General features: G+C 37.5%; 3 protein-coding genes across 3 annotated transcripts; all 3 read left to right on the forward strand.

Moving 5' to 3' along the window:
* The first annotated feature begins 2,291 nt into the window (after positions 1–2,291).
* On the forward strand, positions 2,292–6,768 carry LOC102700375 (R3H domain-containing protein 1-like). Its single transcript, XM_006643560.3, has 6 exons — positions 2,292–2,780; positions 3,015–3,238; positions 3,350–3,421; positions 4,046–4,131; positions 5,380–5,454; positions 5,556–6,768. Exons 1-6 carry the CDS (start codon positions 2,757–2,759, stop codon positions 6,068–6,070), a joined length of 996 nt encoding a protein of 331 aa, XP_006643623.1. The 5' UTR covers positions 2,292–2,756; the 3' UTR covers positions 6,071–6,768.
* A 1,113-nt stretch (positions 6,769–7,881) lies between these two features.
* On the forward strand, positions 7,882–12,121 carry LOC102700654. Its single transcript, XM_006643561.3, has 14 exons — positions 7,882–8,007; positions 8,168–8,250; positions 8,338–8,409; positions 8,518–8,596; positions 8,855–8,922; positions 9,139–9,240; positions 9,839–9,928; positions 9,999–10,073; positions 10,170–10,202; positions 10,284–10,364; positions 10,803–10,856; positions 10,933–11,004; positions 11,077–11,151; positions 11,474–12,121. The coding sequence occupies exons 1-14, from the start codon at positions 7,971–7,973 to the stop codon at positions 11,621–11,623; spliced, it is 1,071 nt and encodes a 356-aa protein (XP_006643624.1). The 5' UTR covers positions 7,882–7,970; the 3' UTR covers positions 11,624–12,121.
* Positions 12,122–12,623: 502 nt separating this feature from the next.
* On the forward strand, positions 12,624–19,628 carry LOC102700932 (sphingosine-1-phosphate lyase). Its single transcript, XM_006643562.3, has 15 exons — positions 12,624–13,017; positions 13,089–13,134; positions 14,838–14,989; positions 15,121–15,180; positions 15,720–15,944; positions 16,049–16,190; positions 16,415–16,465; positions 16,557–16,648; positions 17,522–17,648; positions 17,765–17,780; positions 18,120–18,227; positions 18,303–18,357; positions 18,923–19,069; positions 19,163–19,241; positions 19,336–19,628. The coding sequence occupies exons 1-15, from the start codon at positions 12,833–12,835 to the stop codon at positions 19,456–19,458; spliced, it is 1,608 nt and encodes a 535-aa protein (XP_006643625.1). The 5' UTR covers positions 12,624–12,832; the 3' UTR covers positions 19,459–19,628.
* Positions 19,629–21,338: the final 1,710 nt, after the last annotated feature.

Consider the following 21,338-nt stretch of genomic DNA (forward strand, 5'->3'; position numbering starts at 1 on the left):
TTCTCTCGTAGAAATTAATCTGTTCTTATAACAATGGGAAAAAATGCTATGAATCCATTTAGTCTCAATTAAATGTATTTTTAGGTTTTAATAATTAAAATCGAAGTTAATGGTTCGTACTCTCATCGTCCCAAAATGTGATCAGGTTGGTAACCAAAACTTATGTTGAGATAGATGGAGCAAGTCTTAACCAATTGGTTAATGTAGAGTCGTACTTGGATCAAAATAACTGATATATACAGATTAATAGGAAATCACAAGGTGTACTTATCTCAATTTCGCTGTTCCCAAAATTTAATATACTCCATCTTGCAAATACTCCCTCAAGTTTTTCCTTTAAGACTGACATTTTTTTAAATATATAAAATTATAGGTTAGACTTAAATTATTTTTAGTGATAAATCAAATTATAACAAAATAATTAATAATTATGTAATTTTTTAATAAAAAATGGTGAAACGTATAACCAAAAGTTAACCACGTCAAATAGAAAAAATTTAATAAACTGCAAACTTATCTAGTACCGCAATTGTCATTTAGTAAATAAGATAAGAAGTTTCAATGAAACAATTTTCCGCCAAAATCGTGGAATAAGAGCATCCTCAATAGGCCCTCGTAGAGAAGCCTAAAGAAAAAACCTGGTACTATCTCCGTCCCAAAATAAGAATGTTTTTCGTTTTTCCGTGTCCAACGTTTGACCGTTCTTCTTATTTGAAAAATTTGTTAAAAAACTTTAAAAAAATTAATCGCGCATAAAGTATTATTCATGTTTTATCATCTAGTAAGAATAAAAATATTAATCGTAAAAAAATCTCAAATAAGACGAAGAGTCAAAACATTGTATCAAAAAACTAAAAAATAATCTTATTACGGGACGGAGGTAGTATTTTTTGCCACATCAAATCAAATAGGTGCTTAATCCTAGCAGTAGGCGCTTGAAAGTGCATCGATGCTAGGAAGACGCTTAACTATATCAAGCACTCAACTAGCACCTATAACTAAGTTTTAAGCATTCATTTAAGTTGCTTACATTGGATTATTAAGGGTTGTTTAGATGGGCTAAATGTCACGTCGGATATTTGGATACTTATTAAACTAGTATGGTGACCCACGCATAATACGCGGAGCATTGTTATAAATTGTAACTATAGGGAATCTTATTTTCATAATAATTAGTTTTTAATTGTTAATTTAAATTTAATTTTTAAAAATTATATTTTTACATGGAACCCCTTTTACACGTACTCTAAATTGTACTGGTAAATAAACTCTTCTCTATAAAATATTTAATTTATAATTTAAATTTTATATATTTCTAAATTGTATTTATATATTGACCTTTTCTATTAATTTTACTAATTTTTAACTAAAATATTTCTAAATTGTATTTATAGATGACTCTTTCATCAATATCAATTATTTTAAAAATTCTAATCGATATTGGATTTTTTCTAAATTGTATGTACACATGGACTCTTTTTTCTTTATTTTTAATTCTAAATTTTTAATTATTTTTAATCTGAGATTTATTTGTCCATATTTATTTTCCTCTTATAGTTGTCCGATTAAAAAAAATATCTTTCCTTTATAGATATATATGATCTATCCGATTGATCTTTATTTTCTCCTGCGTGGACAGATGGACTCGGAACCACTCTCAATACCGTGACGTTAGGACTCTTTTTTTTTTCTCCTGCATGGACTCTTTGTTTTCTCCGATTGATCGGACTCTGTTTCGATTGAACTTTTTTTCTTTTTTCTCTCTTTTTTTTTCAATTAATCTCAGAATTTTTAGACATGAGAGACAATGTAGAGATTTCCTATTACTTTATATATATAATTATATATATAATAGATATTATACATAGATTAATTATAAAACTAATTACAGACATGAGAGCTATTTCGCGTTACAAATTTTTTAAGTCTAATCAATCTATAATTAACGCATATTTGCATATTTACTGTAGCATCGCATAGGCTAATTGTGGATTAATTAGACTTAATAGATTCGTCTCGTGAATTAGTCCAAGGTTATGAATAAGTTTTGTTAATAGTCTATAATTAATATTTATAATAAGTATCCAAATATCCGATGTGATATGATGCTAAAAAAGTTTAGCCCAGAAACTTTTAGACGAAGCTCTTGTCACATGGTGTCTATTTCCTTGTGCTAAGCACTCATTTAAGCTTCTAGCAGGGTCGATGCCCAACTCATCTGGCTAACAGAATTCTAATAAGAAACGACTACAAATTGACTTGGATTCTTATTTTAATTTGAGATATTTTAGTCGAAATCTCCCCCAAAGTAAAATTGGTACAGGTTGCCCCAAATTTATACTACGTTTGTCCGCCCGTGTTCTTCTCCTCTTCTCCGTGCGGTTTCGTTTACTTTACTAGACGCGGCGGCGGCGGCGGCGGCGCCACCGCTCGCCGACCCGCCCGTGTTCGCCGGCTGCTCACCGCTCCACTGACCGTACCCGCGTCTGCTCATCCCGCGCCGTCCGCCACAAACCCCACCTGCTCGCCCGCGCATCCGCTGTAGCTCCTCCCTTGCTCACCCGCGCTTCTCCCGTGAAGAGGCCGGGAAGGAGCAGAGGGGCCCCGGCGGGGCATGAGGACAGACGAAGTGAAGATGCGGCGCTGCTGGGAGAGAGGGAGTTAGCAAGAATAAACAAGGAACTTTTTGAGAGGAGGAACCTTTTATTTATTTATTTAGTAAACTAATAAAATCGAAAATACTGACCATACGGAAGATGAGCTCCACTCAATTCGCTATGGTATGGTAATTCTGATACCTTTACTTGCTAGTTACTAGATAGATGGCAACTCTTTTTTTTTCTTATTTTTCTTTGCTCATGCCTGACTATATATCACGGCAACACCTGCTATCCTTTCAGGACTATCATGTATGTAAATCAGTACTAAATGTGTTGAGCATATCCAAAATTAAGCATGCCTTGCAGTTCTTGTGTTGTTTTGTGCGATTGTGAATGGAACTTAAACTGAAACAGGTTGAGGAGCTGGCCTCACTCATCAAAGACAACCTCTACAGCAAGCACCTCGTCCTCTCTACTGAGGAAACCCTCGTTGGGGTCCTACAGAACCAGTACCACAACTCTGACGACGAGGATGATACGGTTGCAGCATACCGCAGGACAAATAGGAATATCATCGAGCTCCAGCCTGCCAGCTCCTATCAACGTCTTCTTTTGCATCGCCTTGCAGACATCTACGGGTGCCCTTTCCAATCCCATTCGACCTGCCTCACCTACTCTCTTCTAAAGTATACTAACTTAACTCGATAATATTTGCAACAACTTATTTCTTGCTTTTGGGTCACTGCTAGGTTTGTTCATGAATCTGTTGGTGAAGGTGAAGATCGACACTTAGTTCTCCAGCGCTGCCCTGAAACAGCCATGTATGATAACCTCTTTGTTACTGATTGCTGCCTTATGCCCTCATTGTGCTCTTTCTTACATTATAAACATGTATAGTTTTAATTACCCACCTCCATCGTGCTTAAATGCAATAGAAAACATATTGTTTCCACAAAAGAATGTCTGAAGGGAAATAACATAAAGGTTATTCCCTTCATTCCATATTATAAGATTTTCTGGTCTTGCCTAAATTCATATGTATGCTAATGAATCTAGACACATACAAAACATATATATTGATACATGAATGAATCTAGGTAAACTTAGAAAGTATTATAATATGGAACGGAGAGGGCACTTCATAAACTCACTGTTAGTTAGTCCTTACCATCTCACCTCAATTGTATCCCTAGTTCCACCTGTGATGATCCATTTGGCTGCTCACAATTTAAGATAAGCATGCCATTTGCCTCCTACAGCTACTGTGTTGACTCCGCAGGGAAGCTGAAATCACGCTTTTCTTGTGATCTGGATATTTCCTTTTAAGAACTTCTGACCTAGACATACTTTTTACTCATATCTCTGTTAATGTTTATATCATGAGTCATTATTCTGTAGTTATGGTACCTTTGAGTTAAATTTAGCTGTTATCTCATGCCATGCAGCCCACCTGTCCTTGTCAGCGATGTATTATGGGAGTATGACAACGAAGATACATCGACATCTGTTGTGGTAAAGAGGAAAGATACAGGTGAATTGTGGTCATTTCATTTTTTGGATCATTCATGACGAAGTATTTTAACGCATCATTCATAGTTGATATTTAGGTTGTGTTCATTTCTGGGTGTTGAGAGCTTTTACACACCCCCCCCCCCCCGGCACAAAAAACAGAGCAGTGGATCTGCACATGAATAACTAATTTTTAGCTAAAAAGTTGAAAATGGATCAATATGATTTTTAAAGCAACTTTCCTTTTTTTTTTTTGCAAAAAAACACACCGTTTAGCGGTTAGAAGTTGGGATAGGGAGTTGCCGAATGCAGTCTTATACTGTCATATGAGCATTATAAATATGGACACAGTCAAACAGAAAACCTTCTAGTGCCTTTGAGTTAACATTGAAGAGCACTGATGGAGTGACTGATTTTCCTTGAAAAATCCTTGCATTGCGCTCTTTCCAGATCACCCAGCAGATCAGGACAAAAGCCGTATCAAAAGATTTTCGGTAGCTTGTGCCAAACACACTCCTTGTGTCGATCCACCAATCTTGTAGCTCTTTGCCTGATTCTCCTGGTGTTTGGAACGGGACGTTTACCCTGGTCCTCCAGCGTCTCCACACCCTGCTTGTGTATTCACATTTGACCAGGAGGTGGTCACGTGTTTCCGTGTCTTGGGAGCAGAGGGCGCAAATCGGTTGGTTGGGCCATCCCCTCTTTTGTAGATTATCTGCTGTTAAGCACTTCCTCCTGATTGCTAGCCAGACAAAGAACTTTACTTTCGATGGCGCTCTCGTTTTCCAAAGCAACGATCCCCAGCAGGTGAGTTTGTTTGCCATGAAGAACATATTATAGGCCGATCTGACCGTGAAGGTTGCATGTGTTTCCAGCTTCCAGATGACTGTGTCTTGTTCGTCGCTGTTTAGTTGCCTCCCATCTAACTCATCCCATAGTTGCAGGAATTCTGCCATGGCCCTGACTGATAGCAGATCACTGGCAGTTTTTTCCATCTGAATTTGAAGTGGGTAGTCAATGTGACTTGCATTTCCTTCGTTGTTTCTAAAGGCACAGTTTGATGTTTCATCAGACATTAAATTCCATAGATATCTTCTTGTTATTCTCTCGAGAAATTATTATTATTTTTTGATTACTCAGAAGACATGCGTGCACATACCTGCCATCGGCACAAAAAGAAACCATTCTATATGTATAAATGTGATGCATTGTGCATTCGTATGTGTGTGTAACCGGTTCGTAATTAGCAGTTTGCATTCTCTTCTAGCAGATATTGAAGAAGCTTGGAAGGAAGATGCCCAAGAAAATATTTCTGCTGAAAGCTCACATCTGAAAAATGATGCAGGTACGTGGCACTTGTCATCCACCTCTCAACAAACTGCATAATTTCAACAGAGGAATGTAGGCATGAAAAAAAAAGTAACCAACCAATCCTTTTTATTTCAGATTTGAAGGATTTGCAGCAGTCAGCTGCACTTCCAGCACTGTCACTCAAGGAGAGGGAAGCCGCTTATCAAGCTGCTCGTGAGCGGATCTTCTCAACGCATGATGCCAAGGGAAAGGATACGGCAGTCGTAAAACCTAGGCATGTTCCTGCTGTTGCTCGACGGATGATCGCACATGCACTTGGCAAAAAGTTTGAGAGTCCGACAGAGACTGCAGTTGTGATGAATGGCAAAGGAAAGGAGCCAGCGGAAAGTACTAGGAGCAAGTTAAACCCAGGCACAACAGGTAGCAAGGAAGATACCAGATACGTTGAGAATGACAGGATGAGGTCGCACAACAGGGACCAAGTTGAGCAGAGCTGGCGTGCAAGTAACAGCAGAGCTGCTAGTAGTGTTAGCACTGATGAGCTGAAGAGGGAGCAGGTTGGCGCGGCAAAGAGGATATTTGCACATGCACTGCGACTGCCTGGTATTGATGGAAGTGACGGTTCAGTGCAGAAAGGCAGGATGGGATAGGAGGCTCTCATGTGTAGTGTAGCTGTGCAGGTAGGAAGCAGGAGTGGACTGAAATAGCATCGGGATTATATTTTTCTGTGAAATTATCCTGGTAGAAAATGAGATGGAAGTCCTGTGTTGTTTGGCTCCTCTATTCCAGAGTTCCTTGGTGGAAGAAGATCAAGGCGCAAAACTCTTTTTGTTGGGGTGGCCCAAGCGGGTCCCCGATTTTCATTAAGAGAGGGAATGTACAAGTATACAAAGTAGAGCAGCAACTACTGCCTAAGAACAGTAGTGGAATAATAAGGCGCAAAACTCAATGCTGGGGGGATATGCAAGTGGAAATGGTGAGAGTTGGCTGCTGATGGCAGCAGTTCTGGCAGGACCGAGTGCAATTGGCAGGTCCTTATTTTTGCCTGAAGCTGCAATTGTCAGGTTTTATCTTCGCCAGAAGCTACAAAGGGAGCAGATGCCAAATTTTAGCTTTATTTTGCTGCAGCCAGACAAGCTGGGGAGGCACGATGATCCGCCTACTTTTTGATGGTTTCAGTAGTAGAGTCTAATTTTCATTTGCTGCTGGTTACTTAAATGGGTAAATACACAGGAGTGTTTTCTTTAATTTAAAGAGGACTTGTATAAATACATGTTCATGTAATTGGTTTCTTCAAAAAATACTATAATATGTGTTAATGCCACAGCAAAATTCGGTAATACACGTGTAAAACATGTCGTAAAAATATAAATTAATCTGAGCACAAATCACTGATAATGCAACCGGAATAAGTTCAGTGTATTAGTAGAGGTGTGCATATGATATTTATGTCACCAAATAATAAACAAACAAACATGTATATAGTCATGTTTTATTGAAATATAAAAGTATTTGAAGATACGATAGTAATACAAGGTTCCACCATTATACGTGTATAAGATAAAGGTAACAAAGAAAAAACCCTCGGAGGTGAAAAGGAAACACGTGAAAATGGACACAGTAGCCACTCCTGTCATCCCGATGCTAATGGTCATACAAAATTTATACGTAAAAATGCACAGCAAATAGCACCTTCCAGAAATATGATCCTCAGCTTCTCCTAAAAGTTTTAAACAAATTAAGTATAGTTGCAGATGTATATATTATGAACCTTTGAACCTGACGATCATGGTCAACCATCTTTTTCAGAAAACACATGTCGTATAAAAATTATAGAAAAATTTAACCAAATGGTATATTTGCAAATAAAAAATAATTTATGAATAAAAATTTTATATACCTATTCTTAGTGATCTAAAAGCCAAGAATAAAAAAAATATGCTTAGGTGAAAAAAACTCCAAAATCACCTTCAAATTTAAGGTTAAAAAAATTAAATATTAACCTACAAACGTAACCATAAGTAAAAGACGAAAAGATAGGGTGATTAACTCCAATTAGTACATACTATAACCTGCTCTATAGCTTTCTTGTCAAAAAATAACCTATACTTAGTGATATTTAAACAATATATCCCAAAACTTATAGCTAGTCAATCAATAGACTGGCTCCCATCATTTCGCTGCTGCAACTGTTTATAAATGGATTTAGTATCGTAGTTTCTTGTCATGGTTAATTTTATAGATTTTTTAAATTTCTATATACACGCATACAAAAGTTTTACATATAAATTTTTTTCATTTATAAAAGAGGACAATGCAAATTTATCACCGGTTTAAAACATTACTATAAAACTACCACTAGTAAATTACAAAAATACCATTGGAATTAGTATCTTGTAATTTAGAAAACTAATGGCAAATTTACAAAAGAACCCTAAAAAAACTGATGGTTTATGTGGCCATAGATTGTCGGGGTCGGAGAAGAGGACTTGAAACCCTAGGTGCCTCGACGATCGCGCTGGCGTTCGCCGGCCAGTGGCCTCCGCCGCCATGGTGCTGGGCAAGATCGCCATAGTTATAGGCTCCGGTAGGGATCCTCTCTCGCGATTCTGTGCGCCTAATGCTGCTCTGCTGTACAGGGTGGCTGTTTGGCCCAATCCCCTCCCTCCCTCTCGTCTCAATGCACTCCTGCTGCTGTTCCATTTCTAGCTTCAATTAGCTTAACTTGCTTGGATGGATGGTTGCAGGAATCGTTGGGACAGTACTCACAACCGGAGATGCCAAGATTGCGCTCCCCGATTTTAGGGATGTGCTCTCTGGTGCCTTGAAGGTTCGTTCGTTCGTTCTTTCTCTTTCAACCACCATTCCTTACTTTCACGAAGACACGAGGTTCCATTGCTCCTCTCTTCCTCTCTAGTTTGTGACCAGGCAAGATAAAAAGGATGGCCCATCAACCAGCAGCCCTCACACTGCTCACTTGCTATCTCAGGTTCCCCCTTGTCATCTCTTTGCTCTACTACTCCATCGCTGGATGGTTTGGTATTATGCTCTCCATGATTAACTCGCTACTCAATTCCTCATCTAACAAATGTTTTAGGTCAATCATCTCAGAGAGGAGCTCCAACTTCTGGCCAGGTCAAATCAAGTTGCTATTGTCACCGTCGATGGTAGACCAGGTCTCTTCCTTTCTACTCTGCTGTACCTGCAGTGTGATTTTCCCTGGAATTATTAACCATAGTCTAGTGGCATTTATGTCTTCTTTACCTTTAACATCGTTTTTTTCCATTTTCCTGCTGCTCATTACCTTCGAGGAATGCGTTAAACCTATTTTGTGAAATTGTTTGGTGCCCTTTTGAATACCTATTTTTTGTGTATGTTATTTCTGCAGCAACTCCATTGTTTTCTATAACTCCAGCAAATTCTTCCTTTTGCAGGCCCTGGCGCTTATGGTATAACAGCTGTTGTTGCTGGGGCTCTCGGCTATCTATACATAAGGTGGAAGGTAAAAATAACCTCTTGTTTCCAACTTGTTGAAATGGTGCTATTGAAAATTATAAACATGACATCTTAGACTATCCTAAGCAAAGTTTTTTGTTTATCTCATTCCTCCGTTTCATATTAGAGCAGCTGTCATAAACTGCAAAATTGGGCAATCTGCCTGTATCCTCTGAAGATCTATCGCTGTTACTTCTATCAAAACTGACTCAGTGACTTGCAGGGTTGGAAACTTTCTGATTTGATGTTTGTGACGAAGCGTGGTTTATCTGATGCCTGCAATGTAGTTGGCAAACAATTGGACCAGGTTTCAGATAACGTAAATGTAAGTTTGTTCTTCATTCACTGCAATATGAATATTACACTATTTAAAACTTTTGGATGCCCACTGCAATGATCCTATGTTTCTCTCTAGGAAATTGCAACTGTTGTTTATTATATAGAGTCCTATACTTTAATGCCCCATTAAAGTTTTTGATCTGCAATATGTCAAATCACTATTTGACTGCCACCACAAAAGAGAGAGTACATATCAGATTGCCCGATTAAAATGGTTAAAATAGCTTGAATTTGCCACATAACCTTTCTTGGATATTTATATTTACATCGTTATCCATTCCAATCTTGTTTCCAGTGTTCTGTATATTTCATGCCAGGTTTGTTGTGTCATATTATCCCACAAACACACATTTACGACTATGTATGTTTTTTTATATGGCATCTTTGTAATTCCAGTAAGCACCCTTGCCCTATTTGGACATAAACAAGAAAAGTGAACCCGAGAAATGGAATCTATGATTCCCACTTCCCACTAGATATGCCTCTGAAATTCAGACTATCTTTGTCATACTGTTGCATCTGGGTATGCTTACTCGTGCTGTTTTAATTCAAATTCGTGTTTATGTGAAATATTCTGATATCAGGCTGCAAAGAGGCATCTGGCAGGAAGAATAGATCGTGTAGATTGTACTTTAGATGAATGCCAGGAAATTACAGAAACCACAAGAAAAGAGGTTTGAATGCTCAAGCATTATTTTTCTAGGATTTGTGTAGTTTACGCTTGATACAGAATTGATTTAATAGGTTACAATCATCCATGGAGATATAAGTGCCTTCCAGGAGGAAATGCAGTCAGTTCATCTTGTGGTTCGTACTCTGGTAGGTGCCTTTTACTCCACATATTCTTTTTTTCCCAATATAGCTATTTTCCTCCCTCGTGCTAGATGGAAACTGATGCTTTCCCTTGTATTACAGGAAACAAAGCTTGGACGACTTGCATGTACCCAAGTAATTAAGAATTTGCAATGCTGCGACTTGCTTCACCCCCAGTTATACATTTTCCTAACCTCTTTTACTGAAATATCTTAGGATCGTACAACACGAGGAATTTATGACTTATGTGAGTTCACAAAAAGGTTGGACAAGAGCCCAAAAGCTGACACTCATCAGGCAAGTCAGCACGCACTACATTCGTTGTCCTCCTTTTTTTTTTGGGGGGGGGGGGGGGGGGGGGGGAGGGGGGTGCGCAGACATTGCCATGTTGCAATCCTGAAATTCTACTCTCTTACAATCCCATGCTACAAGCCTACTACAACTGTACAAAATTGTTGATGGTAAAAAACATAAACTTACACATAAGTTTCTGATGGATTGTGTTAAATGTCTGTTCAGAGATTGATTTAGCATTCCAAGTTATGATATGGCTGTTGCCTTCGCGAGCACTTTAATATATTCCTTTTGATCCATGAGATACACCTTAGGCAATGTTCCTTAACACAGTTTCTTGTATGATACCAATTATGACGTGTTTAGTGGAAGTGTGGCACCATGAAGCTTTCTTATATCATCCTTCTATACTGATAAGTTGAATTCTCGATTGGTTTTCAGGTAACATCATCAACTCCTCTTCCAACTATTGAATCGCCACAGAGAATTGCAAAGGTAAAGCTGTGTCTTTTTTTTAATGTTTTACATGATTTGGATATTGTTATCTGACATTTTATCTTTCTGACCATAGGCTGCTTCTTTGCCTCTGAGTTTGGAGCCAGAGTTTTCTGTCACTCAATCACCTGTAATAGAGTCACCTAAGGTTAGGTTTGGTTTAGTATTTGAGAGCATGTTTGACCTTGGTTATTGCATCTAATTCATTTTGCTTGTGTAGGCTGTCCATTCTCCTACAGCTATTTCAGCATCAGGACTGAGTATGCTAGCTGAAACATCAATGCCACCTAAAAGGGTAATATCATATAACGTGCTTTAAAACATAATAGGGCTTTGAGTGGTCTTTGCACTTTCCGCTTAGAAAGATGAAACACTTTCACATTGAAATACTAGCTCTTTACAAAAGATGATGCTGTATTGACTATGCTTGGGTGGACAAATTAATTGGGAGGCTGCATTATACTTTCTGACAATAGGTCCAAGTATTTATCACTTTTTGTAGGTCAACTTCTTGTTAACTTCCAAACTATCTATACCACTAAATTTGAACCAAACGTAAGGAGCGTGTATGCTCTAAACTGTGCTGCTTAAATTCTCATAATCATGTGATTCTCCAGGGTATTTTGAGCCGAGCAAGTTCTATAAAAGAAGGATCCCTGGAGCCATCAAATCGGGCGTCAAGTTCAGGCGAACCAACCATTGGGAGGCATGTTTCGAATTCAAGACTGTTTGGAGGGTTTGGATTTTTAAAGAGTTCTGCCAGTTGAGATACGTGGCATTGTCACGGTTTTTACTCAAAGAAGAAATTGGCTTGACCTTCTTACTCCCCCCTGTATATGTACTACTACTAGGTGCTAGTAGAAAAATATGGCAGTTAGCAATGGGGCATCACTTTGCCCTATTGGAAGTGCCAAATTTTTGTAGAAATGAATGAATCTACACCCAATACATTAGAGAACAATGCAGAGATATCTGCCTGCCGGTTGTGGTTGTAAACAATTTGGTGCAGAAAGAGACACCTGATAGCTGCAGTAATTTATAATTTGGGAAGGTTATATGTTATAGCAGTAGGAATCAATTATGGCATACATGCACGTTTTGGCCTACTGTATCACTGATTATTGATTTCAGATTTGCAGTACTTCCAAGTTAGGTACCGTGTATGATCGATTTGTACTCCACCCAGTGTGTATGTTTTTTTACGAGCCATATTTGCCAGCCTAGATATTGTAATATACTAATATCCTTGTTATTGATGGACGGAGGTCAAATATTTTGGGCCTTACGGCGATACTAGTACTAATTAAACGCTCGTTCGTCTGCTTTTGTTGACCTGGCTGACTTTAGCTGTGAGGTGATCCTCCAACGGCATATTTGTAAACGGTATATCTACAAGTGAAAAATAATTTATAAATAAAATTTTTATATATGTATTTTTAGTGATCTAAAAATAAAAATAAATGCTAAAATATAAATTTGGTAAAAAACTCAAAATAAACTCTAAATTTAATATTAGAAATTTAAATTTTGACATACGGTAAGCATAAATCAAAAGACACAGATGTATATATACGGTCTCAATCAGGTCAATCTCGATAGGCCCAATTAATTCTGTAGTAGTAGATTTTCTTTAATTATATAAATGATATCAATCAAATGAAAAAAAAAATCTGCAGCAAGAGCAGAGTGCACGCATGGGTGGGGCGGGGCGGGCGGGGCTTCTAGAAAGCTGATATATTGGTCTAGCAAGAGCAATGGCAGCTGTGCTTTTGCCATCAATTCCGTATCTTGTCTTGGGGATGGGAGAGAGGTCGTCTCCTGCTCTTCCTTCTCATCATAGTACTACTACTACTGTACGTCTGTACCTCGTAGTGGAGGGAGTAGTATAAAGGAAATCAATTCACTTCGATTCCGCCCAACCCAACCCAATCCCCCAACCCAAGGGAAGGAAGGTGGGAAGAAGAAGGCTATCAGCCATGGATTTGGTTCTGCGCCTCCGCGATGCCGCCAACCACCACCTCGCCCGCTACGAGCCACTCCTGCTCCTCGCCGCGCCCCTCCTCGCCCTCCTCGCTGCCCACGCCATCCACTCCGCCGCTTCCGCCGTCACCGACCGCGGCCTCCGCGCCGTCCTCCTCTCTCTAGCCATGGCAGCCATCAAGTAAGTAATCGACTTCTCCTCTCCTATTGCTAATTGCTTCTTGCCACTACTAATCTTACATACGCTTGCAGGTTGCTTCCGGGAGTTAGCGGCTACATCGATGCTGAGAAGAGGAAGGTCTCTTCGTTTTTCTCTCTTCTTTGCTTCTTCCTTTTAGTCAACTGTTACATATGCATGTGTAAAAATCGCACTTCTCCTTGCTGCACCGATCTATGCATGCTTCGTCTTTGATTCACTGTGGGAATTCTCTTGATATTCAAAATTAGATGCGTCTGGTTTAACACATGCAGACGCAATAAAGTGGCAATGCTCGCGTGCACGCAAGCGCAACTAAGCTTAGCCTCTCTGATGTGTTTGGTTCCAGGGATGGGATGGGATGGGTTAGAACAGAGTCAACCCATCCCTGACCCTGTTTGGTTGATGGATGGGTGGGATGGGTTGGACCCAGGAGAGAAATATTCCTCCCAGATCCAGGTCCAACCCATTCCACCAAAATGGTAGGACGGATTCGTCCCAGGACGGCCATGACAGAGGGGTGTCCATTTTATTTATTAAATTTATTTAAAATATATTACTTGTATAAATATACATTCAATTACTTTAGGTTATTCATATATTAATCCTAGTATTTAATATTTTATTTTGGATATGAGAGGTAATCTTTATCCCATCTCATCCCTTCAACCAAACAAAAACAGATCCAACCCATCCCATCTTATCTTTTGCACCAAACAAAAAACAGGGTTCAACCCATCCATCCAACCAAACAGAAAAATGAAATCAATCCATCCTACAATTCAGGGATGGAGCCAATTCAACCCACCTCGTTCACGAACCAAACGCATTCTTAGAGGAAGTTTAATACAGTAGTAGAGCTAACTACTACTACCTCCGTTTCATATTGTAAGACTTTCTAGCCTTGTCTAAATTCATTAATTGATGAATGCATAAAATTTATATATATGTCTAGATTCATTAGCATCCATATAAATCTAGGCAAGCCTAGAAAGTCTTACATTATGACACGGAGGGAATATCTATAAACATGTAGGAGATGATTTTTTGGCGAAAAAGCCAAATGATATATTTGTAAAAGAAAAATAATTTATGAATAAAACTTTTATATACGTATTCTTGGTGATCTAAAAGTCAATGCTGAAAAATAAACTTTGGTGAAAAAAACACCAAAATCAATTCCGAATTTAAGATTGAAAATTCAAATTTTGGATTATAAGCATAAGCAAAAGCGAAAAGATGGGGTGATATTCTCCTATCTCTTTCTTCCACTTATGTATTTATCTGGAGCATGTGCAAAAAGCTTTTTTGCATGAAAACCAACCTTCCCTCATTTTTCATCCTCTCTTCTTCACATGTGCTTGTAGCCTACTACCTTCATCTCAAAATAAATTTCTTTTTGCTCATTCTAGCTTGTTCTAAAATAAGTTTATTTTTGAGTAATCATTGCATTGGAGTTTGTGAAAATAGTGAATAAATGCGTTATGAATAGATAAAGTATGGAATAATTGTATTGGGATTTGATAAAATGGAGTGTATTCTAGTCTTTTTTTATTTTTGTATTGATATGTGTGTGAGGGGTGAAAAATAAAGTTATTTTTCAACGGAGGGAGTACTATTTATACCTAGTCTTATTATGCCAAGGTAAATGCGATTGATTTCAGTTAGGACATGTTCATGTCAAAATAATAATAACAACAATAAATTCAAAAGACATGCTCTGTCTATGCATTTTCTGATGTTTACTTTGCTACCAGCACATCCCCGGATATCTCAAGTCCTCATTATTGGTGCTATTATAACAGGTTGTTGACCAGCTGCAGTCTGGTGACATGTCCACCAAAAGTAACCTACAGGCCGAATTGCCAACTGTTGGCCTTTCCAATGAAGTGATAAACAACCTTGAAACATTGAAAGCTAGAGATGTAAACTGGCAGGGAAAATGTTCTGGCACAGTGTATGCGCATCCCATTCTCGCAGAAAACAAAAATGATTGATCATCGTTGCGTGATTGCTTTTCATTATGTTGTACACATATCCCTTACATTCTGCATCTCAACTAATCATGTTTATAAATTTTGCTTGCAGCTATATTGCTGGTCGAGAAACTGAAGGCCATTTTGCATTGATAAACAAGGCTTACTCTATGTAAGGCTCATAATATTGCTCCTGTCTCAATCTCTATTAAATAGAATATGCCAACAATAATTGACCACCATGTTTTCTAGTAGGACGTGACTTAGAAAGTATAATAAAGTGTATTTCTTTATGATCGGTTGTATTAGGAAAAGAATAGTTTTAATATTTTTATTGTTTATCCTAGGGAATACCAGTAAGTAGATTATTCTGTCCATCCAACAATACAAACATTTCTAGGTTGTTTAGCAAATGTTAAGGTTAGGGGTGGAAAGATGGTTCGGGTAAGATGAGAAGAAATTTGAATGGGAGGTGCATGATGGGATTGGTAGTAGTGTAGGGATGCTTATATTCTTGTACGAAATTCAAATGCCTATATTGTTGGACAGAGGGAGTAACTTGAAATGTATAGTAGGAGAACATTTATTCTTCCAGATTCAACCAAGGGCCTCTGCTAGTATTTGGGGGAATTGTCTTCTCCATAACATTTTCAAAGTTACCATGTGAACTTTAGGTTTCTAATTTATCATAAATACTGTTAACACTTTCAGGTTTTCACACACAAACCCATTGCACCAGGATGTATTCAAGAGTGTGGCACAATTAGAGGCTGAAGTAGTTGCAATGACAGCTGCTTTGCTTGGCAGCAAAGAACAATCATCTGGTGGAGAGATTTGTGGTAATATGACATCAGGTGGAACTGAAAGCATATTATTAGCAGTCAAAACATCACGTGACTATATGCGAACAAAGAAGGGAATTACAAAGCCTGAAATGTGAGATAATGATGGGTTATGTTTTGTTTACTCTGCAAATTCTTCGTGCTTTTGAATGCATCGCAATCACATTATCTCCTTGGTAATAAAGGATTGTGATACAGGATAATTGCTGAATCAGCACATTCTGCATATGATAAAGCTGCTCAATATTTCAATATTAAGGTACGGCGTGTGCCAGTCAACAAAGAGTTTCTTGCAGATGTGAAAGGATTCAAACGTTGTATAAATGGAAATACAATAATGGTGAGAATTTATCCATGTTTATGTTCCTTCTCTGGTTAGCTTAAAGCTGTTCTGATGTGATGATGCGTCCATTCACCTTAGATGAAAGATATTTCCCTTTGCATCTTCTTATGGATAGATTAGCCTGTACCTTCTGATCCCGTGTCTTTTCATAAGGAAAGATGGGCCTGTTCCTTCTGTCTACTCTTACATGTAATGGTCCCTAACAATTTTCTGTTGTACAGATGGTGGGATCTGCACCAGGATTTCCTCATGGTTTAATTGACCCTATTGAGGTATGCGTATCAGTCATCGTTATGTTAAAAAAACCCAATATTTTTCTTGCTTCCTTATGCTATTGTTTCTTAATATCTGGATCATCTCCAGGAACTAGGGGAATTGGCTTCACGATATGACATTTGCTTACATGTTGATCTATGCCTTGGTGGATTTGTATTGCCCTTCGCCCGTAAACTTGGGTACCTACTTCTTTCATAATGTGACATTTTATCATTATTATCCGCGCTTGAGAAAACTTTGAAGAACTCGCTAAATATACTGTAATATGCACATTTAATCAATGGTTTGCCTATTAATGATTGCTTTAATTTCCATAGAGGAGACCTCAAACTGTCTATGTTAGCAATCTGTTGGTATCTGTATTTATACTGCTCTTCATCTGTAATCTTGGACATTCCTTCATGACCATCCATTTGTTCCATTTATCTGGAATTAATCGAGGGTTTTCAGATGATGCTCTGACTTCTTATCAGTAATTTCAACACTTGCACGAACTTTCAAAAAATTGCCAGAACATTTCGTAATATGCATTTTTAATCACGTTACACGATGGTGTTCCTGTTAATGGTTGCTACCAATTGTGAAGTGTGAACTAAAAAAACAAGGTTATGGCAATATATGATATAGGGTAGCCACATATGGAAGAACCGAAGAAGTGTGTGCTTACCTTTTGCAGTACCCAAACTAATGTGAAGCGAGCAACATACTATGCAGAATTTTGCCAACCCCTAGTCACAAATCAGGTCCGATGAATCTGGACTGGTTTAAACTAATCTTTAGATATATAGTTATCTTGATGTTCATTTATGTCCCATTTATTGACTTGCATATCTTTGTGTTAAGCTATGTGCATCTTAGTTATGCAGAAGCCGAAAGTGTCTTCGAGATCACCTTGATGTAATCATCTGAGATCAATAAAAGCTTCCTTTATCTAAAAAAAATCTTTGTGTTAAGAGAAATAATTTGATTCATTACTTATAACTTCAATCATATTTGCGATCCATTTGGTCAAGGCTGCTGTTATATTTCTGATCCGACCAATGCATATACAGGTACCCTATTCCCCCATTTGACTTCTGTGTCAAGGGAGTTACATCAATCTCAACAGACGTTCATAAGTATGGATTAGCCCCAAAAGGGACAAGCATTGTTCTATACAGGAATCATGAAATTAGAAAGGTGAAAATAACATTGGAGTATTTATTTTCTTTAGTTTTTCTCAGATATTCTAACACATTATTCCATTCCCTCCATGTAATTGGCACTGTCATCTTGGATACTACCACCAAATTCAGCATCAATTTGTTGCTGGTAAGCTTCAATCACTTCCTCTTAATTAACTATTTTGGGGGTTGTCACTTCAATAATCTTTGGACTTTATTTTGCTATGGAGAGACATCATGGTGCTGTCACATAACTATGGCAGCTTAACAGATATGAGCATGTTGCCAAAATGTGTTAAAAAGTTAACAGTGTAGAATATATTGTATAGGGACGTTGCATTTGGTAACTCAGGAAGAAATGTAGATTCATGCAATGAAAATGGTAGCTTGTATCCCTAGTAATCTTTAATCTTGTCTTTCTTTCCACGATCTGACATGAACAACAAATCCTCCTAAAATGGTTTATTTTGCTTCCTTCTTTTTTCAGTTACTGAGTGGACTGGTGGGCTCTATGTTTCACCTACTATTGCTGGAAGCAGGCCTGGCGGGTTGATAGCGGGAGCTTGGGCTGCTATGATGTCTCTTGGACTGAACGGTAAGAGGTCATCAGTCGAGTGGTAGTTAATTAGTAGAACAATATTTCTAATGGATAATTGTGCTTGGTTTCCAGGTTATATGGAAAACACTGGTCATATCATGGAAGTTTCGAAGAAAATACAGAGAGGGTAAGTTTCTTTATTTATCACCCTTGGAAGCCTAGACTATAAACATATATGAAGGCCGCGTTCGGCTACCTCCCTTGCTAACTAAGATTCTCTCGTTTTCACGCGCACGCTTTCTAAACTGCTAAACGGTGTATTTTTGCAAAAAAATTCTATAGGGAAGTTACGTTAAAAAATCATATTAATCTATTTTACATTTTTTATAATTAATAATTAATTAATCATGTACTAATCTATTACTATGTTTTTGACGCTAGATAACTAACCCTCATTCTCTCCGCACCGAACGTGGCCGAAGACTGACTATTGGGGTGTTTTAATATCATTTAGTTTCAGATTTTTTTAACAGAAATGACATTCAGATTAATATTATTCCCCATAATTTTAGAGAATGCACATTGTGTTGAAGTACTAGACAAATGCGAAATTTTAGATGCTCTTTTTTTTAGGCAAAATTTTAGGTGCTCTTTCATGTAGATGTGCTGCATCTGAATCCTTGGAAGGCTTGTTATTACGCATTTTAGCTATGCTTAAAGGAAAAACATAAGTGTATTGATCCACTGCGCAGGATTGAAGATATTCCAGGGTTGTTTGTGATTGGAAAGCCAGACATGACTGTTGTGGCATTTGGCTCAGATGTGGTTGACATATTTGAGGTGAACGACATAATGACATCAAAAGGCTGGCACCTTAATGCTCTGCAGAGACCCAACAGGTAAAGCAAATGATGGGCTGGTTTCAGACAAATAACCGTAGTTTGACTTATTCATGTATGGTGTGTGTAGCCTGACGATGTTTTCTTTTTCAGTTTACACATTTGTGTGACACTGCAGCACACGGTCATATATGAGGAATTCTTGAAGGATCTGAAAGATTCAGTGAACACTGTGAGTTAACAGCCTATGCATTCAGACATGAGTATAATATTGTAAGAAGTTACTAGAAAGGAAACCGATTTCTGTGTAAATTGCGATGGTGTAGGTAAAAGCAAATCCAGGGCCAATTAGCGGGGGACGAGCTCCGATTTACGGTGCGGCTGGCAAGATGCCAGACAGAGGCATGGTTAGGGAGCTGCTGGTGGAGTTTATGGACGCCTCTTGCTGAACATATTATAAAATATATATCTTTTGCTCTTGTTGTGACATAGGTGATTACTGGTGCACTATTATGATCATGTTCATGCACCACCATAGAACCAAAACATAGCCATAGAATGAAATGCTTATTTTATCCAATAATAACAAAATAAAGCTGCCTGCATGCGTTTCAGTTCACTGCACTTCTCTCTGTCTGTCGAAGTGTCTGGGCGCGCCGTACTGCCGTTTACTGCTGATTTTAAAAGAATTAATGCTCTTTTCTTTTGAGTCTATATAATTGTATTATCTATACAATACATTTAAAAATAAGATTTAATTTGATATACAGCTCATGGCTTATGTTTTCGTAGATACAATTGCATTTTCTACTTAGAACTTCCTCCGTATTTTAATAGTTGACTTTTCAGCACATGTTTGGCTTATCTTATTAAAAAAATTTAAGTAATTATCGTTTATTTTTTATTGGATTTATTATAAATTATATTTAAATTATAATTTATATTTTTATATTTGCATAAAAATCTAGAATAGCATAAATAATCGAGTATACCCTAAAATTCAACGTTGTCATTTATTAAAATAAAATGAGAGTATATAATAATAGGTTTCTTTAAAAGTAGAGTTACATCATATATATTATATATAACTAGCTTTTATAGACATAATTTAATTTTCTAGACAACTATACTGATCAATCTATGCTATCATGTCTTGAATATATCATGATCAGATAGTTAATATATTTATTTTTCCTAATTAATATGGGAATTTCTAAATCTCCAAACGTGGTTTCTACTTTTTAAGCTTTCTTAATCACATAATAGACAGATGAATTATTACCAAACTTGTAATCATATGTACGCCAAGCAAAGGATAAGGGTTATGTATATGACCCTTTAGAAAAAGAACTGATGTGGAATATTTTGATTTTCACAACTATTAACTGATTAAATTAAGGGTTAACCAGATTCAGGTCATTGTAATTTTTGCAGTTTTGAAATATGTTATTATTATTTAACTATTTGAAATCATACCATTATAACTTTGCAATTATTTGACATATGCTACTGTTTACTCCTTCAATGCATTTCTCAATTTTTTTTAACCAAACTACCCCTCTCTTCTGGTCATTGTCGAAGATAATGTCACTACCGAGCTCTCCCTTCTCTTAGAAGGACATTAATCATCCCGCACTTTAGAAAATCCACCGTAGTTGTGCACTGTTTAAAATTGAAATGTTTGGAGGACTCAAAAAACTTGGTTGAAAATGTCATAACAAGGTTTAGTGTGCCTCTATCACACTTCGTTGTCGAAAAACGACTCATCTTATTTAATTTTCTTATGATTTTGACCACAATTTATAATTCTCAATTATAAGTTTTTCATACTTCCGAAGTCAATTGTATTTTGACTATACTTTACCATTTCTGACTGAATGTGTAATTTGATTTTAAATTTTATTTTAGTTTGTATAATTAAAATTAACTTGACCCGATATAATGCACGAATATTTTTTTCCTATTATACATATAAGTAGAGATAGAGAAAGACAAAAATTTACCTCAGATCCCTCAACTTAACGTCAAGTGTCTAAGGTCACTTAACCTCAAAACCAGATATATTTATCCCTAAACTTGTATAAACCGTAAAAATATATCTCTTGGCAGTATTGACTTAATTTTTATCCGGTTTTGCTGACGTGGTGTCGATGGGTCCAACATATCTGTTTTTTTCTTCCTTTTGTGCTTCATTTTGTTCCTTCCCTCTGTGCTCTCCTCTCTTCTATGCTTCTGTCTCCCTCTTTCCCATGGGTGGCAGCGGCCGGCGGGAATAGCATGACACCACCACGAGAAGGTAAATGGGTTTGCTCCTACCAGCGGCGCCCCC

This window comes from Oryza brachyantha, chromosome 1 (assembly GCF_000231095.2).
Source record: "Oryza brachyantha chromosome 1, ObraRS2, whole genome shotgun sequence".
In the NCBI taxonomy this organism is placed as follows: domain Eukaryota; kingdom Viridiplantae; phylum Streptophyta; class Magnoliopsida; order Poales; family Poaceae; genus Oryza; species Oryza brachyantha.